The 19,226-nt window shown below is 46.4% G+C and overlaps 1 protein-coding gene across 1 annotated transcript; it reads right to left on the reverse strand.

Annotated features, from left to right (window-relative positions):
• Positions 1-12,999: 12,999 nt before the first annotated feature.
• Positions 13,000-17,457, reverse strand: LOC142557379 (uncharacterized). Its single transcript, XM_075669178.1, has 2 exons — positions 16,056-17,457; positions 13,000-14,326 (listed from the first exon to the last, which is right to left on the reverse strand). Exons 1-2 carry the CDS (start codon positions 16,347-16,349, stop codon positions 13,205-13,207), a joined length of 1,416 nt encoding a protein of 471 aa, XP_075525293.1. The 5' UTR covers positions 16,350-17,457; the 3' UTR covers positions 13,000-13,204.
• Positions 17,458-19,226: the final 1,769 nt, after the last annotated feature.

Genomic DNA, 19,226 nt, shown 5'->3' on the forward strand with positions numbered 1-19,226 from the left:
TGACAGGCCGCCAGCAATTATAACAATATGTTATAATGCACTTCCAGACATAAACAACATCCTACGAAAATACCACCTAATATTATCAAGTATCGAGCATCTGAGAAAAGCGTTCCCGGATGTACCAAGGGCTAGCTATCGCCGCAACAGAAACTTTAAAGAGATGTTCATGCATTCAAGAGGTAGCCAACATCTTCCGCCCGTAAGCAAAGCATGTTGTAGCCCCAGATGCAAAAGCTGCAGGCACCTTCAAAGTGACATTAAAATAAAGACCTCCGCAAATAGTTATACACACGAAGTCAAAACTAGCTTTGCTTGTGGAAGTTCGGTTGTGTTATATATTTTCCTATGGTCCTTCTGTAAGAAACAATATATCAGTGAAACGGGACAATCAGAATGAACGCCAGATTAAACGGACATCGTGCGGACACAGCTAAAAAGCTTCCCAAGGCCGTCGCCGAGAATTTCAACCAACCAGGTCATAACTTTGATGACCTTAAACTCTACATCTTCCAAAATTCCGTTCTGAAAAAGAAAGTACACAGAACCACACATCCATAAGTTCAAGACATTTCAACCAATAGGGATAAACGTAGCCGAGGGAGCTTTAGAATCCATTCGCCATGATAAATTACAAGCTATAGGCAACAACACATAGTTTGGTTGCTTAGCGCGTTTTATTTGTTTATTTTTTCGCTTTTCTCCCTGTCTGTTTTTTTCTTGTCTATATTTATTTATGTCTTCCATTTCAGTATTCACAACACTCCTTTGTTCTCAATTCTACACCCTCGCCTCTAACACACTTTCGCCCAAGGATGGATAGGTGGGCAAGTTGGTAATGCATTGTAATAAAAAAACTTAGAGCGCTAAAAACACATAAGATGTAGAAAAAGAAACGTACATCTCACGCGCTCTAGAGGGATTCAAGCAAAGAGCCCTGTGTAATAGAAATACATTGTATTGCAAACATATTGCAGAATAGTGTGGTGTGCGTGTGTTTTTCTATTTATTATTGTAGTTTTTTATTATAACACCTTCCTTCGTTGCCGCGCCCACCCGCCTTACCCCATCTCCCCTTTAGAAAAACTCTACCTATATATACTGTGGCGAGAAAAGCATATGCCGCCTTCAAAAAGACGAGTCCACTTGTCGAAACGTAGGCTCCCGCTTTCACCTTGTTCTGGTTTTGCTAATCATCTTGAATATCGATCTCCCGCCATCCCCGCGTCTTCCATTGTCCGACTGCGTCTGATGTTAGAACTTTGAATGCACCGTTAATGAATGGCCGAGTACAAAGAGCTTGCTGAAGGATAGGGTCCAAGGCCATCAACGAAGGCCTCAGCACTTCGAACGTTGAGATTGGCCATGCATTTCGGACACAGGACAACGCGTGGTACTACAGCGCAGTGTCAAACACGAACGTCGCCTGGGAACCAATCGCTTTAACAGCCGCACGGCAATAATAGATAGAACAGTATCGAGGTGGACGCGATACGGTCACAAACCACTCGAGGAGCACAACAGGAGCACAATAGTCAGTAACAAAAACTGTATTAGACAGTTTTAGTATAGCGTAAAGCAGCAAACGCAAAGAGTTAGCGTTAGCGTTAGCGTTGCGTGCACCACACTGCGCATGCGCTATACGTAAACGCTGCTGGAGCTCTTACGTACGTACGCTATTTTCAGGATTTAGCGTTGAACGCTAACGCACGCAAGGGGAGCCTTACGTACGGCAAGATGGCGGCGCCAGTCGAAGTGAGAGCGGCCCGCTTCGGATCTATCGAGTCGTCTGCCTGCACTGCTAGGCTCTATCCTTCCCCACTAATGCTCGTGTTTGCTTTATATTTGTGTGATGATGCTTCGACAGTGGCGCACAGGTGACAAATGGGCGTTGTTTACGATATACGTTCTCGATTAGCGGCGCAGTAGGCTTAACGAGAGGGTTTGCTCATAGAGTTAGTAGAACAACTCTATGGGTTTGCTAAATGTTTTTGCTGTATCCGCCTCGAGATGGCGCCCAAGTGTGTTTCGCTCGTTCGCTTGGCGTAAAGCCGCATGTCAAGCCGATGCATGTCACGTTTTCCGTGGCAAAACACAGTAGTGTGGTCGGTGCTGTGGTCACAATGCGTGTGCGTTTTACCAACGACGACGATATGAACCTCGTGAAGGAGGTTTTCGCCTTGAACCCATGCGGATGGACGTCAAGGTGGGCGTCCGTTGCAAAAAATTGGAAACAAGTGGGAAATCCGCTTTCTGGAAGCGAAATTGCCGGCGAAACGTCCCCTCCAGTATAGCTTCGACGTTGAGTGGATTTTGAGGACACGTATAACCTGCGCGGTCGCTCTCATTCCCGAAGCATGAGGGCGTCTATGTCATCCCAACTTAAAAAGGACACGTAATATGGGTCCCACAGAACACTCGATCGCGGCATGCCAAGATTAATCGGTGTGTTTCGCGACTCTCGACAAAACAACGCTCAAACCAAACACCTACATGCGTAATTAACGCAGCGACTGTGGCTTTCGATAAGCTTGACTTAGGGACTCACTTGCGGATTCGGCATTGGATAAGCTCGACATTTCGTGTGGATTTGGCTTTCCAGTACTTTGTGTTTTTACATCTAGATGGCGCTGTATTTGTTTGCGTTAACGTTAACGCTTTTCTCCGTTCCGCTATTCTAAAACACTACCTTGTGCCGCGCAGTGCAGTCTTGCTTTGCGTTAGCGTTGCGTCGCACGCTAACGCTAACGCAAGGATTTTACGCTATACTAAAACTCTCAATAAATAAAGAACAACATGAGCAGCCAGTAAACTAGGAAGACAATAGTTTGACAGTTACAAAGGATAGCAAATTTTAAAGAGGAAGTGCCGCAGAGCTCACTTTATTTAGGAGAAAGGAGATCAAAAATTCGTTAAGTTCATGTGACACATTTTGAGAAGTCCCTCCGACCGGCCGCTACGTACGAGATGACTTTCGCCTTTCGAACTATGTTATATATAAATCATCGCGCATTGCTGGAAGCAGCAGAGCGATGTTATGCGTGAGAAAAGACCTACCGTCCTATTTATTACAGTCGAGCGATATAAATATACCGGAGTTCGTAGCATGCAAGATATCTTTTAGAAATACAAGCGTCACAGTGATCAGTCTTTATCTACAGTGTTCTAGCAAAATATCAGTAGACAGCTCAGTGAACGTGTTTGGTATCGCAAACTCGCACGTGATGGTTTGTGGGGACTTCAACGCACATGACGTCATCTGGGGTAGTGAATATAATGATTCCCGTGGAAGCATTATAGAGACTGCCACAGAAGAAAGTAACCTGATCGTGTTAAATGACAGCTCTCCAACGTTTTTGCGGGGGTTTCGTTACTCAAGCTGTATAGATGTCACACTCTGCTCACAAGACCTTCTTGATGGCGTTGAATGGTCAACAGACATAGGAACGCACGGTAGTGATCATTTTCCGATCCTGGTAAAAACATCGCCTCATACGGAGTGAGGGGACCCGGCGCTACTCAAAATATACTAATTGGCAAAATTTTCGGCACCATTTAAGTAACTCATAGGGCGAAAACCCGAACTTTCAAAGCTTTCCAAATATATTGTGTGAGTCTTACAAGATCTGCACAAAGCAAGTCATTGTTCCGAATGAATACGCTGCAGTCGACGGGGAATATGAATGCCTAAGGGCAATTCGATGACGCGCAGAACGGGCTTAACGCCGCAGTGGAAAGCTAGATGACTGCAAGATGGCACAGAAAGTTCAGTCAAATTCGCGCAGACGCTTACGAAAATTAGGAACGAGAAGATGGCGAGAATACTGCGCGTCGTTGTCTCCGTTTACTCCAGTTCCCAGAATATAGTCCGTTCTGCGATCTTTTAGTGGTCCAGTTACCCAGAGCCATCCCTTCCGAGCCCTTGCCGTAGCTCGAAGCACTCCGGAAACATTTGTTGCCTACGAATTCTGTCAACTTATATCCAGACCAGAAATTCCGTTTACTTGCCTACAATTCGCAAGTTCAACAGCACTAGCAGAACATAAGGTTCGTGCGTGCTTTATGTCACAACATCCTCAGCTTGACTGTGAGTTTAGTTTAAATGAATTGAAAAGTGCTCTTTCGTCATGCCGCACAAAAACAACCGCAGGCCCAGATGGTGTTACGCATGTGATGCTAAAGAACCTAGGTCCAGTAGGAAATCTGACGCTTTTGGAGATATTTAATGATATCTGGATAAGAGAGACCCTTCCGGATTCATGGAAATTAGTTTGGGTAATTCCAGTGCTAAAACCAGGAAAGACCCCACTTTGTCTTGACTCCTACCGACCCGTCAGTCTAACAAGCTGTTTTTCCAAACTAATGGAGAAGATGATAGACAGTCGACTGCACTGGTGGTGTGAAGACACAAATGGGTGTTCCGACCACTGGAGCGGATTTCGACAAAATCGAAGTACAATGGATGCAGTATTAGACATTGCCACATGCGTCGAACATGAACAAAGTTGCGGAAATGTGACAGTACCAGTATTCTTAGGCATTCAAAGGGCATTCGACACTGTAATTCACATACACGTCCTTGCTGGTATGTTAGAGCTTGGCCTACACGGTCGAACGCTGCGCTGGGTATCAAATTTCTTGAAAGATAGAAAAATATTTATGGAAACAATTGAAGGAGAAAGTAATTATCACAGCGTCACGCAGGGCGTTCTGCAGGGCAGTGTTCTCAGTCCGTTTTTATTCAACTGTGTCATGGCAGCCTTGCCACAAAAACTCCCGTCTAGTCTTCAGTATTCTCTGTACGCAGATGACATCTGCATATCGGCCTCTGGATCTCATATACAAGGCAGTCAAAGAACGCTGCAAGAGGGTCTTGATAGTATCGACACCTTTTTAAAAAAAAGAGGCATGAGTCTTTCATACGCAAAGACAGCCGCACTTCCTTTCACTAGATGACAGCTGAATAATTTCCAACTTACGCTTAATGCGCAAAGTTTGATGTTTGTGAAAGAGCATAAATTTCTTGGAGTTATTCTTGACCGCCAGCTAACATGGGCATCACACATCCGCGCAATTGAAAAGCAGACCAATGCAGTAATAAACTTACTTCGGCGACTCGCTGGCACAACGCGGGGGGGATCAGTCTCTTCGCTACTACAAGTTCATAATGCACTCATAAAACAAAAGATTCCTTACTCGGCCCCTATTCTCCATGGTTTATCGCAAACTTCTTAGGAACGTCTTCAACGTTTACTAGCAAGGTGGCTACGAGTGTGTCATGGGGTTCCGCAGGCTACTTCGAGTTCTTTAGTAATTGCTGAAGCTCGTCACCCTCCTTTTCCAGTCATACGAACGGTTGAAACATGCCGACATATTTATCGCATATTAACCCAACACGGGAAGCATCCATTAAACCTCGCGCTCACCGAAAGAAACAAAAGCAAAATTTACAATGTTGTTCGAGAACATAAAGCATTATTACCAAGATTTGAATTATGCAATGTGGATGTTATAGTTACCCTCCCTGGATGTTAACATGCCCTAAAATAGCATTATCGGTTGACGGGATTATATCAAAGAGATACATGTTCATAGTAGCCGCACAGCAACTGGCACTCTTCCAAATTTACTCATTATTTCCCCAGTACATCCACGTTTATACAGATGGTTCGTGTCATAAAAATTCCTCGACTTCAACATTCGTCATTTCACATTTAGCGTTAGAGCAAACATTCAAATTATCCCGGGAGACATCTTCCACCATGGCAGAACTATTTGCAATCCTGTGTGCTTTGCGTTTCATAACATCAAAACACATTCGCAAAAATGGGTTATCTTTAGCGATTCGCAAGCCGCTCTCACATTACAAGAGAGCAATAAGAAAAGTTCTTTGAACACTTCGCTATTGTATGAGACGCTCAAAGAGCTTACTAAAGCAAGCGCAATGAACCACGTAATTGCATTTCAGTTGATACCTGGGCACTGCAATATTCCTGGTAATACTGCAGCGGACGCAGCTGCGAATCGAGCGCACAATAACGCAGAGACAACCAATCGTCCCCTATTGCGTAGTGAAGTCCGTCTGATCCTGAGACAGATTTCTTGTCGCCTCAGTGAAACTACCTAGTTTGACCAGCAAACTAAAAACTCGGAGTTATACTCTATAGACCCATGTATAAACTTATCAATCCCGGAAACTCTAAGAGACAACAGAAAATTTGAAACGTTGGTACACCGACTGCGTCTTGGTACTGCATTTACCAAACACTTCTTGTACAGGATAAAACGTGTCTCTAGTCCGCAGTGTTCTTGTGGCCACCCAGACGAAGATGTGCATCGTCTTCTCGAATGCACGAAATACGATACACAAAGAACGGTACTGCAAGCTAATTTGTGTATATTAGACAGAAGACCATTCACACTTAAAAAGATACTTGGCCCATGGCCAACTGCGGGCCTTCAAAAAAGAGCACTTCTTGCTCTGAAAAAGTTTTTAGAAGACACCAACATTTTGGGAAAATATTAGGTATCCGATGATTCGAATACGCTAAATGAGTTACATAAATGTTGTTCGTGATTCATAAGTGCTTTATGTGGTGATCGCAACTTTTACGCAATATGTATAATTCTGTTCTGTACTTGCAGTGTATTACATGTCTTGTGTGTTTAATCTCTTCAAAACATCTGACCTTATATATGTGTACGTGGACTGAACTAATGCACATAACTTTGCGACTCATGTACTGTTGGATTGTATATTCTTTATTCATCCAGTGTTCTACTGAGTGTTATATTTTGTGTCGCTATTCTCCCTTTTTACGCAAATTTGTTTCGTTTGCCAAGTGACAAAGAGTAGCCGGTGCCACCATAAAGGCGCCAACGGCTCCTAACATTCACTTCACTAAAAAAAGATTCATCAGTGCTGTACACATTGTGCGATGACGAACGCTAGGGTGTTCCTCTGATTCCATTTTCCTTTTTTCTATTGCTGAGGATGATTTTGAAATCTATCTTTCCGTCTCGGAGGCAACCGTCATGTTTCTGCGATGCATTGTCTATACGAAATTCGAGGTGAAAGTGTAACGTTGAGTCATCATGGCGGTTGCAGAAACAAGGGCTGGCACGGGAAGTCAACGAAAGTTCATTGAATGCTACTTTATCTAGCACGTGCACGTGCCAAAAAGGCGGCCAACACTTAGAGTCAACCAGCATCCCGTTAAACGCTATCTCCACAGTGATTGCAGATGCAGAACCAGTGCAGTACTTCCACACAGCGATAGTAAAGTACGTGTCTCTCATGTGCCACACCGTAATCTCAGCAAACTTTTTTACGGTGTCGTGCCACTGAAGGATTTCCTCGCAGTTTTCTAGGCTCAGCAGATAAATCGCCCACCCAATTCGTTTAATACGCGCGGGTGCCAACAGCGCACTGGTGAAATGCCTAATGTCACCGTACAAAGTCTCACAATGAGCAATGACAGGGCTGCAATCAGGCTTCGGCGAAGTTTGCCGCCAGTTTTCCAGCTCCGCTAAGCGTTCTAACTTTCGAAGTATCAGATCCTGCCCGGAGTGCAACGACAGCGACCTCGACGTGCTGGCTTCTTCCAATGGATTTTGCCGAGACGTCCGCTGGTGTGACACGGGCGATGAAGTCGTGGCGGCGATTTGAGCCGTCTCAGCGTTTAACTTGCGCTCGCATGCTCTGACATCGCCAGTCATCTCAGAGACCCTGGCTTCCTGGTTTCTGGCGTGTTCCGTAAGCTCATTCAACTGACTCTGAATCACTGGCAGCAGCTGGTCGTGGTTGAGACATCCCAGCATCGCCTTCACGTCTTCAAGGGCAGCGTTCACGTCTTCAAGTGTCACTGCTGTAATCTCCGAGGAGGCACACTCTGTGGTCGCGGAAGGAACACCGTCCCTGCATCCGGTCACGTAGTGCGTTGGCAGGTCCTTGTGCTGGACTCCCTCGCCGCATCGCAAACATTCCACGGTGTGAAATGTGCACTCGTTCTCGTAGTGTTCCAGCATGCGGTCCACGGTACCCGTGTACTCGCAGCCGTGCGCTTCGTTCCAGCAGTATACCTTAAGAGGAAATACAATAAATGATCACACACATTACAACTTTTTAGCCGACAAAATATGTTTACTAAAGGCGCGTTGCATCGCTGACCCTAACTTTTAGAACGTACCTTTACATGAATTCTGGTGTGAACCGACGTATACGCGGGATTCAATGGGTAAGCAAATATGCTCCAAATCAAGTAGCAGTATCTGTCGCTGTTTAAACCTTAAAGATGCATCAAACGCTAAAAGTATAGGTTAAGTTGAATCATTTAATCATTCTTCTAAATAGCAAGACAGCTGCTCTCACATAAGAAGCAACCTTGGTAAGCGAGAATCGAGGAAAAATACGCCCATACTTCAACTATTCTTCCAGCTCCCAACGAGGACAGCAGCATTCTTGTGCAATGGAGAACGCCATCCACTTTTCGCTTGATAGCTTGCACGTGCCTCAATTAAATGGGGTCAACCACTACGGACCAAGACAGCTGTTATAAGGCATTTGCGGGGGAGGAGGTGGGGGTAGTTGCGGTCGAGGAATAATGTCTTAAGGAAAAAATTTGCACAAATGGTAGTGTGTCAAAGGAACACTTTTTAGAACAGTCATTTTTAGAAGCAACACTTGTTTAGAAGGATAACTAGTGAATTTATTTTGTCGTGTACCCAACTTCCTTTTGTAATCTTTGAGTGCGAATTTCAAGGGAAACTAAATCACTAAATTGTCACCGAAGTGATTAATTATCACCAGTTTCCCTTTGAATTTATCGCAGAAACGAGAACACCAAAACGTGAGTGCGATGCCGCACATTTCGAATTGCGTTTTTTTTGTATTGATCTCTCATTTGTCAGACTAAGAAATAAGTAACTACCGATTTAGAAAAGAATATTTCACATGAGCCTACAGTGAGTTTGAGTTGTTCGATTGTGTTAGTTTTGATAGACGCTAAAAAGTAACATTTACTCAGGGTGAATTAGTATATTACGTTTCGTCAACAGTAAAAGTGGCACTGTTATCGTTACGCACGTAGATAAGAAGTGGCGCAACAAATGCTAATGCCGAATTCCTCCCCCCCCCCCCCCCCCGAAAAGAAGAACGTCAGAAATTATTTTATTCTTGCTCACCTTCAAGGTATTCGCTATCCTAGTAGGAAATTTATAACCGAAGCACTCTGCTTCTTCGAATTGCACTTGATCCAGTGGACACTGTCCGACGCCCCCTTCGAGGTTGGCTGCGTGGCAAGATTGGCACAGAGCGTGACCGCACGGCAACAGCACCGTCCGTTTGGGGATCATGCGGCAGAGGCCGCACACACGCGAACTGGGAACCTCGTCGACGAACCGCGTCGGTCGCCAGTTGACGCCGGCGACGACGTGGTCGCGAAAACGGTGCATCCGTTCTCCTCCGTGATCTGGCATGGCGGTGTGTTCAGGCACGAATCCTACGCTCGCACGCGAGCGCGGTGGCGTTTTCAACCGACCTTATCGTTACTGAGTGGTCTCATACACTTTGCATAAATCAGCGTCTACGAGAGATAAAATGAGTCGTGCACGGCACTATCGGGTTCACTGCCGAACACATGCCGCACCTCGGACTTCGCAACGCGGGGAGTGCTTCATTATCGTAGGCGACAGCCGTTCCATATGTCTACCGCACATTCCGCAGCCAAAGATGCATATCATCATCAGCAGCAGCATCAGCATCATTATCATGCTGGCTACGCCCACTGCAGGGCAAAGGCCTCTCCCATACTTCTCCAACTACCCCGATCATGTGCTAATTGTGGCCATCTTGTCCCCGCAAAGTTCTTAATCTCATCCGCCCACCTAACTTTCTGCCGCCGCCTGTTACGCTTCCCTTCCCTTGGAATCCAGTACGTGACCCTCAATGACCACCCGTTATCTTCCCTCCTCATTACATGTCCTGCCCATGCCCATTTCTCTTTTTTGTTATTTCAACTAAGATGTCATTAACTCGCGTTTGTTCCCTCACCCAATCTGCTCTCTTCTTATCCCTTAACCTTACAGCCACCATTCTTCTTTCCATAGCTCGTTGCGTCGTCCTGAAATTTAGTAGAACCCTCTTCGTAAGCCTCCAGGTTTCTGCCCCGTAGGTGAGTACTGGCAGGACACGTCTGTTGTACACTTTTCTCTTGAGGGATAACGGCAACCTGCTGTTCATGATCTGAGAATGCCTGGCCAAAAGCACCCCAGCCCATTCTTCTGATTATTTAGGTCTCATGATCCGGATCCGCGGTCACTACACGGCCTAAGTAGATGCATTACCCTTAGTACTTCCACTGCCTCGGAACCTATCGTAAACTGCTGTTCTCTTCCGAGACTGTTAAACATTACTTTACAGGTGCATACACATCGCGCTTATACCATTGTCACGTACACTCGGCCACAAAATATTGCGGGGCGTTTGAGCGCATTCGAAACGGCCCTCCGCGTCTTCTGGCGGCGCGACCCTGTCGTACAGACCGACGCCTGTGCGCATGCGCGATCTGGGTGATTGCAATCGTGCTTATTGTTTCGGCGCTTCCTCCTTGCGGGCCGGCGATGACGGGGGACAGCCGCGAGGCGCCCCTCTTGCGATTGGCGCCGTTGCGGCTTCGGCGGCCGTTACAAGAGTGGGCACTCCCATAATGCCCAGCGGCCATAAGTTTCCTTCCCCCATGCCAGCGGCCGAATCGACTGCAGCGCACCAAGCCGTCGGCGTTGATACCCGAACCACACTTCCGGTTTCGGTTCTGGGCGCGCGCGTCTTGAACGCTAGCTGGAACGCGTTTTATGCCTGCCACGCTGACCGTTTTTCTTTTCTTCTTTTTGCTTCTACAGCTCAGCCGCGCGCGGTTTTCGGGCGAAATGGTTTGATTATTAAGTAAAAATGATTGCGAACGATATTTACAAGCCTCCATCGCATATGTGCCACGTGCAATTTCATAAAAGACGCTAGACACCTTGTGAAATGAGGAAATGTTTATTTTATTCCCTATAAATGCTCGTTGCGGGCTTTTTGTGGAGTCATCCAACGTTGTGGCAGCAGGTAAGCAGCAGTAGTTCCCGCTCGAAGCTCCACCGGACGACGTCAGCTGAGAAAAATCAATTTACAAGCAAGTGTCTTTTTGGTATTAACAAATATGAATAATGCTTGTAGAGGCGAAACACGCGAAAGTGGCGAATGGGTGATATTTCAAACAAAAGTAGTTGGCTTTTACATACGTGGCGTAGAAAATATATACTCGACTTATCCGGAACAATACCGTACATACCACGAAGGCATACTATTTGGAAGCATTCCCCTCTTTCCGGGCCTTATTTCCTGTACACTATAGGAACGCCAATATATGGCCTACTGAGCATTTCCAGAACTTGGCTCATCCATAATTTTGTGCAACATCCTTTCGCAATCTATTCTGTCGTGCTCATTACCAAAGGATTTTAAAGTCGGCAAGGTGGTTCCATTATTTAAATCTGGCGACGTGAATTCACCTTTAAATTACAGGCCGATTTCTCTAACAAGTGTGCCATGGAAAATTCTATACCATATAATATACTCTAATCTCATCAACTTCCTAGAAACAAATTCATTCTTTTTCATCTCGTCAGCACGGGTTCCGTAAATCACTTTCCTGCGATACTCAACTTATTTCATTTAAACATGAAATCGGTGCCGCGTTGGATAATGGATTTCACATTGACACCATCTTCATAGACTTTTCTACAGCATTTGATCTCGTCTCTCACCAACTACTTTGTCTAAAATTAAATGCACTCTACATTGACCGTAATATGATCTCATCGATTGAACACTTCTTATCGAATAGAACACAATTTGTCTCAGCTAACAATTTTGACTCTTCGCGTTGTCCTGTCTGTTCCGGTATGTCGCAAGGTTCTGTTCTCGGAACCTTGCTTTTTCATATTTATATTAATGATTTGCCTAACTGTGTAGCGTCCTCCATAAGGTTACTTGCAGACGATTGTGTCATATTCAGAGTAATATCATCAAATTCTGACACTTTAAAACTACAATCTTATCTAGACAAGGTACCTAACTGGTGCGACACTTGGAAAATGCGACTTAAAGCCAGAAGTGCAAACTAATGAGGATTTGCCGCAATACTGCTTCGTCTAACCTATCCGACTATCACTTGAAGAACTCTGTGGTCGAAGATGTAAGTTCCTATAAATACTTAGGCGTCCACATAACATCTAATTTTTCCTGGCAAACACACATAAACCACATCACTAACAATGCTAACCGTACGCTTGGTTACCTCCGTCGCAATTTCTCTATGGCACCCGCTAACTTAAAGCTACTTCCATACAAAACACTAATACGTACTAAGCTTGAATATGCCTCTTCTGTATGGCACCCTGGCTTGGATTACTTAACAAATGCAATAGAGTCAATACAACATCGCAGCGCACGTTTCATTATTACTAACTATTCTCGGACATCAAGCGTAACATCTATGAAGGCTACTTTAAACCTCCCTCTGCTCTCCTTGCGTAGGAAGTTAGCACGCTTATCACTGCTGCACAAAATTTATTGTTACGATGAGGAATGAAAAGGTGAACTTTTGTCCGAACCTGCATACATATCATCTCGTACTGACCATCGCCATAAAATGAGCGTTCCACACTGTTGCACGAAGGTATTTTTTTATTCATTTATTCCTAAAACTACCAATGAATGGGATCATGTGCCGGCCTCAACATAACCGATACATCTGCTTTTATAACGACTATCGAAGAATACTTTTGTGAATCCGTACTTTCAAATTTACACCGTAGTATCAAACACCAATGTCGCCTTGAAATCAATCGCTTTAACATCCGCATGGCAATAATCGAGAGAAAAGTATGGGGGTGAACGTCATAAGGTCAGAGACCACTCGAGGAGCGCAAGGTTTCGGAACAAAAACTGTATTAGCACAAGAAATAAACAAAATGCACGGCCAGTAAAGTCAGAAAATAATTGGTTGACAGTTACAAAGGATAGCAGATTTTAGAAATGTCGCAAAATTCACTTTATTTACTAGAAAGGAGATCAAAAATTCGTTAAGCTTATGTCACACATATTGGGAAGTGGCAAGGAGGATTCTCCGGTGCAGTACACATTCTGCGATGACGAACGTTAGGGTGCTGCTCTGATCCAACCGTACATCTCCCTATCGCTGAGCGTGATAAGGAACGCTACCTTTCCGTCTCGGAGGTAGCCGTCATTTTCCAGCGGGGCAATGTCTGCAGTAAATTGGAGGTGGAAGTGTAGCAGCGAGGGATCATGGGGATTGCACAAACAAGGCCTGGCACCGGGAGTCAACGAACATTCATTGGATGTTACTGGATGCACCGCGTGCACTCTCCAGAAAGGCGGCCAACACTTGGAGTCCACCAGCGTCCCGTTAAACTCGATCTCCACAACGAGGGTAGGTGTTGGAGTAGCGCCGTACTTCGAAACTTCAATCGTAAAGTAGGTGTCCCTCATGTGCCACGCCGCAATCTCAGCAAGCTTTTTATTCCCTCGCTGAATGATTTCCTCACAGTTTTCCAGGGTCAGCAGATAACAAGCCCACCCAATTTCCGTAATCCGTGCGGGTGTCAGCAGCGCACTTGTCAAATACCGAAGGTCAGCTTGCCAACGCTCACAATGAGCAATGACACGGCCGAAATGAGGCTTCGGGGAAGTTTTCCGCCAGTTTTCCAGGTGGGCTAAACCTTCCAACTTTCGAAGTATCAGATCCTGCCCGGAGTGCAACGACAGCGACCTCGACGTGCTGTCTTCCTCCAATGGATTTTGCTGAGACGTCCGCTGCTCCGACACGGTCGATGAAATCGTGGCGGTCATTTGATCCATGTCGGCCTTTAAATTGTGCTCGCATGCTCTGACCTCCCGAGTGATCTCAGCGAAGCTGGCTTCCTGTTTTCTGACTTGTTCTGTAAGCTCATTCAACTGACTCTGAATCACTGGCAGCAGCTGGTCGTGGTTGAGGCATCCCAACATGGCCTTCATGTCTTCAAGGGCAGCGTTCACGTCTGCAAGGGTCAGTGCTGTATGCTCCGAGGACTCTGTGATCGCTGAAGAAACACCGCCACTGCATTCGGCCACGTAGTGCGTCCGCAGGTCTTTGTGCTGGACTCCCTCGCCGCATCGCAAACATTCCACGGTGTGAAATGTGCACTCGTTCTCGTAGTGTTCCAGCATGCGGTCCATGGTGCCCGTGTACTCGCAGCCGTGCGCTTCGTTCCAGCAGTACACCTTAATAGAAAATATATAAATAACCCACATTAAAATTTTTAGCCGACAAGCTATTTTTACTAAAGGCGACTTCTATACCTGTCCCTAACTTTTAGAACATACCTTTACATGAATTACGGTGTGAACCGGCGTTATCGCCAGATTCTTTGGGGAAGCAAATATGCTCAAAATCAACAAGCAATATCTGTCGCTGTCTAAACATTCAAGACGCATCAAACACGAATACTAGGTCAAAGTAAATCACTTAGTTATGCTTTTAAATAGCAACACAGCTACTCCCACACAAGAATGAGCCTTGGTAAGCGAGAATCGAGGAAAAATGCGCCCACTGTTGAACTATTCTTCCAGCTCCAAACTTATCTACGAGGACAGCAGCATTCTTGTGCAGTAGAGACCGCCATATGCTTTTCGCATGCTAGCTTGCTACTCAAATAAATGCGGTCACCCACTACGGGCCAAGATAGCTGTTATAGGGCGGTTGTGAGCGGGTGGGGGGGGGGGGGGTTGAGTAGTTCAGGTTGAGGAATAATGTCTAAAAGTAAAATTTTCCTGAAATGGTCGTTTTTGAGAAGCAACACCAGCTTTCAGAAGAATAACTAGCGAATTTATTTTGTACTGGTACCCAACCTCGATTTCTGAAGTTTCAGTGCAAATTTCAATGGAAAGAAGAATAATGTTTGCATAGAAAGTGATTAACTATCACTGAATTATCACTGAATTGTCACTGAAGTGATTAATCATTACCAGCTTCCCTTTGAATTTAACGCAGAGACGACAAGCCCAAAATGTCATTGTGACGTCGCACATTTCAATGTATTCCCTTCTTGTTATTTCTCTCTTATCTGTACACCAAGAAATAAGTAAATACGGAGTTCCAACAGAATATTTCACATGGGGCTACAGTCAGTTCGTGACGATGAGCAAAACGAAAACTAGGTGAAAGCAGAAGCCAACGTTATAGTTGGGAACCAGAAAGAAAATACAGAGGATGATACCTTCTCCATAAGTCAGAGACACTGCAACCAACAGGCATAAACGTTTCAAAGGGAGCTTTAGAATACATCCGGGATGCTAAATTTTGAAGCTATAGGCAACAACATTTAGTTTGGTTTCTTAGCGCTTTTTCTCCCTTTCCTTCCTTCCTTGCTGTTTTTTTCTTTTTCAGCCGGCGTGTCAGACGCCGTTGACACGCCGGCTAACACGCGGGCGCCGACACGTGATTGGCAGACGACGGGGCGCCGGGCCTTGTGCACAGCACTCCTTCATTCTCAATTCCACACGCTAACACAGCTTCGCTGGTTGCCGCACCCGCCCGCCTTACGCCCTCTCGCCCTTGTTTGAACACCATCTACATATACTGTGGCGGGAAAAGCAAAGGTCGCCTTGAAGAAGACGAGTCCACTTGTCGAAACGTTGGCTCCTGCTTTCACCTTGTTCTCCTTTTACTCATCGTCTTGAATTTCCATCTCCCGCCTTCCCCGTCTTTTCCCTACAGTCAATTTGTGTTGCTCTATTGTGTTAGTTTTGATAGACGCTAAAGAGTAACACTTGGTTAGGGTGAATTTGCGTATTACTGTTCGGCAATGGTAAAAGGGGCACTCAAATCGTTAGCCGTGCACATATGCCGCAGCGGAATTATGGGAACACTAATGCATAATTGCCTTCCGCCTCCCCCTCCGCCCCCCTAAGAAGAAAGAAAGAAGTGACAAATTATTTCTTTGTTCCTCACCTTCACGGTGTTCGCTTTCCTGGCCGGGAATTCGTAACCGACGCACTCCTCTACTTCGAATGCATCTCGATCCAACGGACACTGGCCAACGGCCCCTTCGAGACTGGCTGCGTGACAAGATTGGCACAAAGCGTGCGAGCACGGCAACAGCACCATCCGCTTCGGTATCATGCGGCAGAGGCCGCATACACGTGAACTGGGAACCTCGTCGACGAACCGCATCGGTCGCCAGTTGATGCCGGAGACGAGGTGGTCGCGAAAACGGTAAACTCGTCCCTGTCCAGGATCCGACATGGCGGCGTCTTCGGGCACGAATCCTACGCTTGCGCAAGAGCGTGGTGGCTTCTTTTACCGAGCTTATCGCTCCTCAGTGGTGTCAGACACTTTGCCTAGATCAGCGTCAACGAGAGGTAGAATGAGCCCTGCACGCGCTATCGCGTAGAATGGGGAACTCTAATGGCGCTTTTCGCCTCCGTAACGCGGCGAGGAACAATAGCTTCGTTACCGTCGGCGACAGCCGTCACATCTCCCGCCGATTCCGCAGCAGCGCAAGCATATCGGCGCGTTGCAACTGCTAGGCGGCGCCCTGTCTACCGGACCCCTAGCGCCATCTAACGAATAGCTGCTCAAATGCGGTAGGATTACAGGTGGCGTCAGCAGCCTGCGCTGTGTGTTTGGCACCCTGCCAAACGCTAGTGATGGCGCGAAACTGCGTGCTGATATTAATTTTAGCCGGGTTTCGGGAATTACAATATCATGACAGCTGTCTTTCGTGGAAAGAATTTGGAGAAAGGATGTCGTGTATTTGAAGCGCGGAACGTGAGGGAACTGCTGACCTCGCACGGATCGGAAGTGACTGCTAGGTGCATTCCGCCAACGAAAAGCACCGCACAAGCGAGATACGTGAAGCTCAGCGTATAAGTTACGTCGTTATATACGATGTGGACGCATGATATTATAGGCGACATTAATTCTTGCAGATCGGCGACTGCAGACAAATCTTAGCGGCGAGCTGCGATTGACGTGCTGGCATCGCAGGGAAGTGCAAGCACGCCGCGGTAGTTGCGCTGTACATACAGGACGGCAAATGCGACTCCAATACATCTCCAACGACTCCAACCAACTTCTTGTAAGACCTACCCGAGGTATGCTAACGCTGCTCTCCCCAAACACACACAAAAAAGTGAGGAACTTACCAGTTTTGTTAGACTACGCTGAGAAAATATTTTCGCCCAAATTACTGGAAATTCGAGATTTGTTATGTAGTTGCAATTTTTCGGTGCGTGCAAAGATGGTTCCAATAAACCACGTCGTCAAATATTTTGGTGATCTCAACTGCCCCTTAGTCGATATGCTGGGCGCAGGAGGGTGTACGCCAGCTGAGGCAGGTGCTTACTCCGTGGCCAGGTGCAACCCCTCCTCGTAGCTCTCAGCAAGCGCGGCGCTGTTTGAATGGGAGAGAGGATTGGGAAAGAGTTCTACAGCTTTACTTCGGTACAGTCTGGAAACAAACTACGGCATTCACTATGCACTGCTACGCAACCTCGACAATCCAGCCGTACGGCAACTTACTGCATACTGCAACGACAATTGGAAAAACTGAATGCTTCCACAGGAATGGCGACACGCCGATATTACCTTAATTCCGAAACCCGGGAAACCGCTTTCCCTCTAAAATCTCCGACCCATTTCCTTGACTTCGTGTATTGGCAAACATTTCGAGCACGTATTTCTAATGCACCTCCAACCTCACCTCGAAGCGAACCAATTCTTTCCCAATAGCTTATTCGGCTATCGACTAGGTTGTCTGGGCAGGACATACTCCTACAACTTAAGGAGGATGTTGTGCATAGTCCAAGTAAAGCTCAAACAAGGACCGTTCTGGCGTTGGACCTCAAAGGGGCCTTCGATAACGTCTCACATGACCTCATTCTAAACAATCTTTCATTCTTCCGATGCGGAAAACGTATCTATGATTATGTCCGAGCCTTTCTATCTTACTGCACAGCCACCGTCGGCCTAGGTGATATTCGGTCGTATATCATGAAACTTTCCGGCAGAGGGACTCCCCAGGGTTTGGTTCTCTCACCCACCCAGTTCAAAGTGGCGATGGCAAACCTACCACCGCTCTTCGACAAACTTACGAACGTGCAACAGGCCCTCTACGCCAATGATGTTATAATCTGGGTGACCACAGGGTCAGACGGCGCCGTTCAAGGCGCACTACAGGAAGCTGTAAATATAGTACAAAAGTATGCACTCACCTGCGCAGCTGAGAAGTCGGAGTTCAGTAATGTGGAAAGTTGGGCTAGCTGGTGAGTAAACATCATACCTTGCTGGTGAAGCAGCGCGCTGACAGGGACACAGTGAAGACACACAGAGTGTCGTCTTTTCCTGTGTGTCTTCAGTGTGTTCGTGTCAGTGCGCTGCTTCACCAGCAAGGTATGATGAGAAGTTGAAGCTGCTGCTTGTATTCAAAAAACGCAATAGGGCCGATGGCCATCACATTGCATCTCAATGGCAACGTCATTCCAAGGTTAGCCAGACTACGCGTACTAGGGTTTCATAAATAACACAACGGGAAGGCCACACATATCCTACACATGCTCTGCCAACAACTTACCCAAGTAATTCCCATGATAAAGAGCATTGCAAACCGCCGACAAGGACACCAAGACGTGCTCCGAATTGTGCAAGCCCTCATATTTAGCCGATTAACGTACCACCTCCCCTACCATAATCTGATTCAGACTAAGATGCACCAGATGCACACCCTCCTCCCTATGGCACTAAAGCGAGCGGTGGGACTACACCAAAATGCGTCTACACAGCTCCTACTACGACTGGGTGTGCACAGAACTATCCGCTATCTAGTCGAAGGTCATCTTAAAAGCCAATTGCAACGTCTGCAACGAAAAATGCAAGGGTGCCACATTCGATCCCGGCTAGGAAACGAAACAGCAAGATAACCACAACAGGAAAACCGCACACTTCTTGCGCTTAGCATTCGCAATAAAATTCACGTGCCCCAATTCCCCAGAATATGAACCCTGGCCGTCATAAAGGTCGAAGAAAGGCAAGAGCACAAGCCCTGGCTCGACTCTTTGGCGATAACACATCGAATACACCGGTCCTACACACTGACGTGGCCGGCTACCCACAGAAACGTAC

Source organism: Dermacentor variabilis, chromosome 9 (genome assembly GCF_050947875.1).
Source record: "Dermacentor variabilis isolate Ectoservices chromosome 9, ASM5094787v1, whole genome shotgun sequence".
In the NCBI taxonomy this organism is placed as follows: Eukaryota; Metazoa; Arthropoda; class Arachnida; order Ixodida; family Ixodidae; genus Dermacentor; species Dermacentor variabilis.

Excerpts from the sequence above, each read along its gene's own strand:
- LOC142557379 (XM_075669178.1), bottom strand. The coding sequence starts at position 16,349 with ATGTCGGATCCTGGACAGGGACGAGTTTACCGTTTTCGCGACCACCTC. Across the intron at positions 14,327-16,055 it reads GGAAAGCGAACACCGTGAAG|GTGTACTGCTGGAACGAAGC; the intron begins GTGAGGAACAAA and ends TTTTCTATTAAG.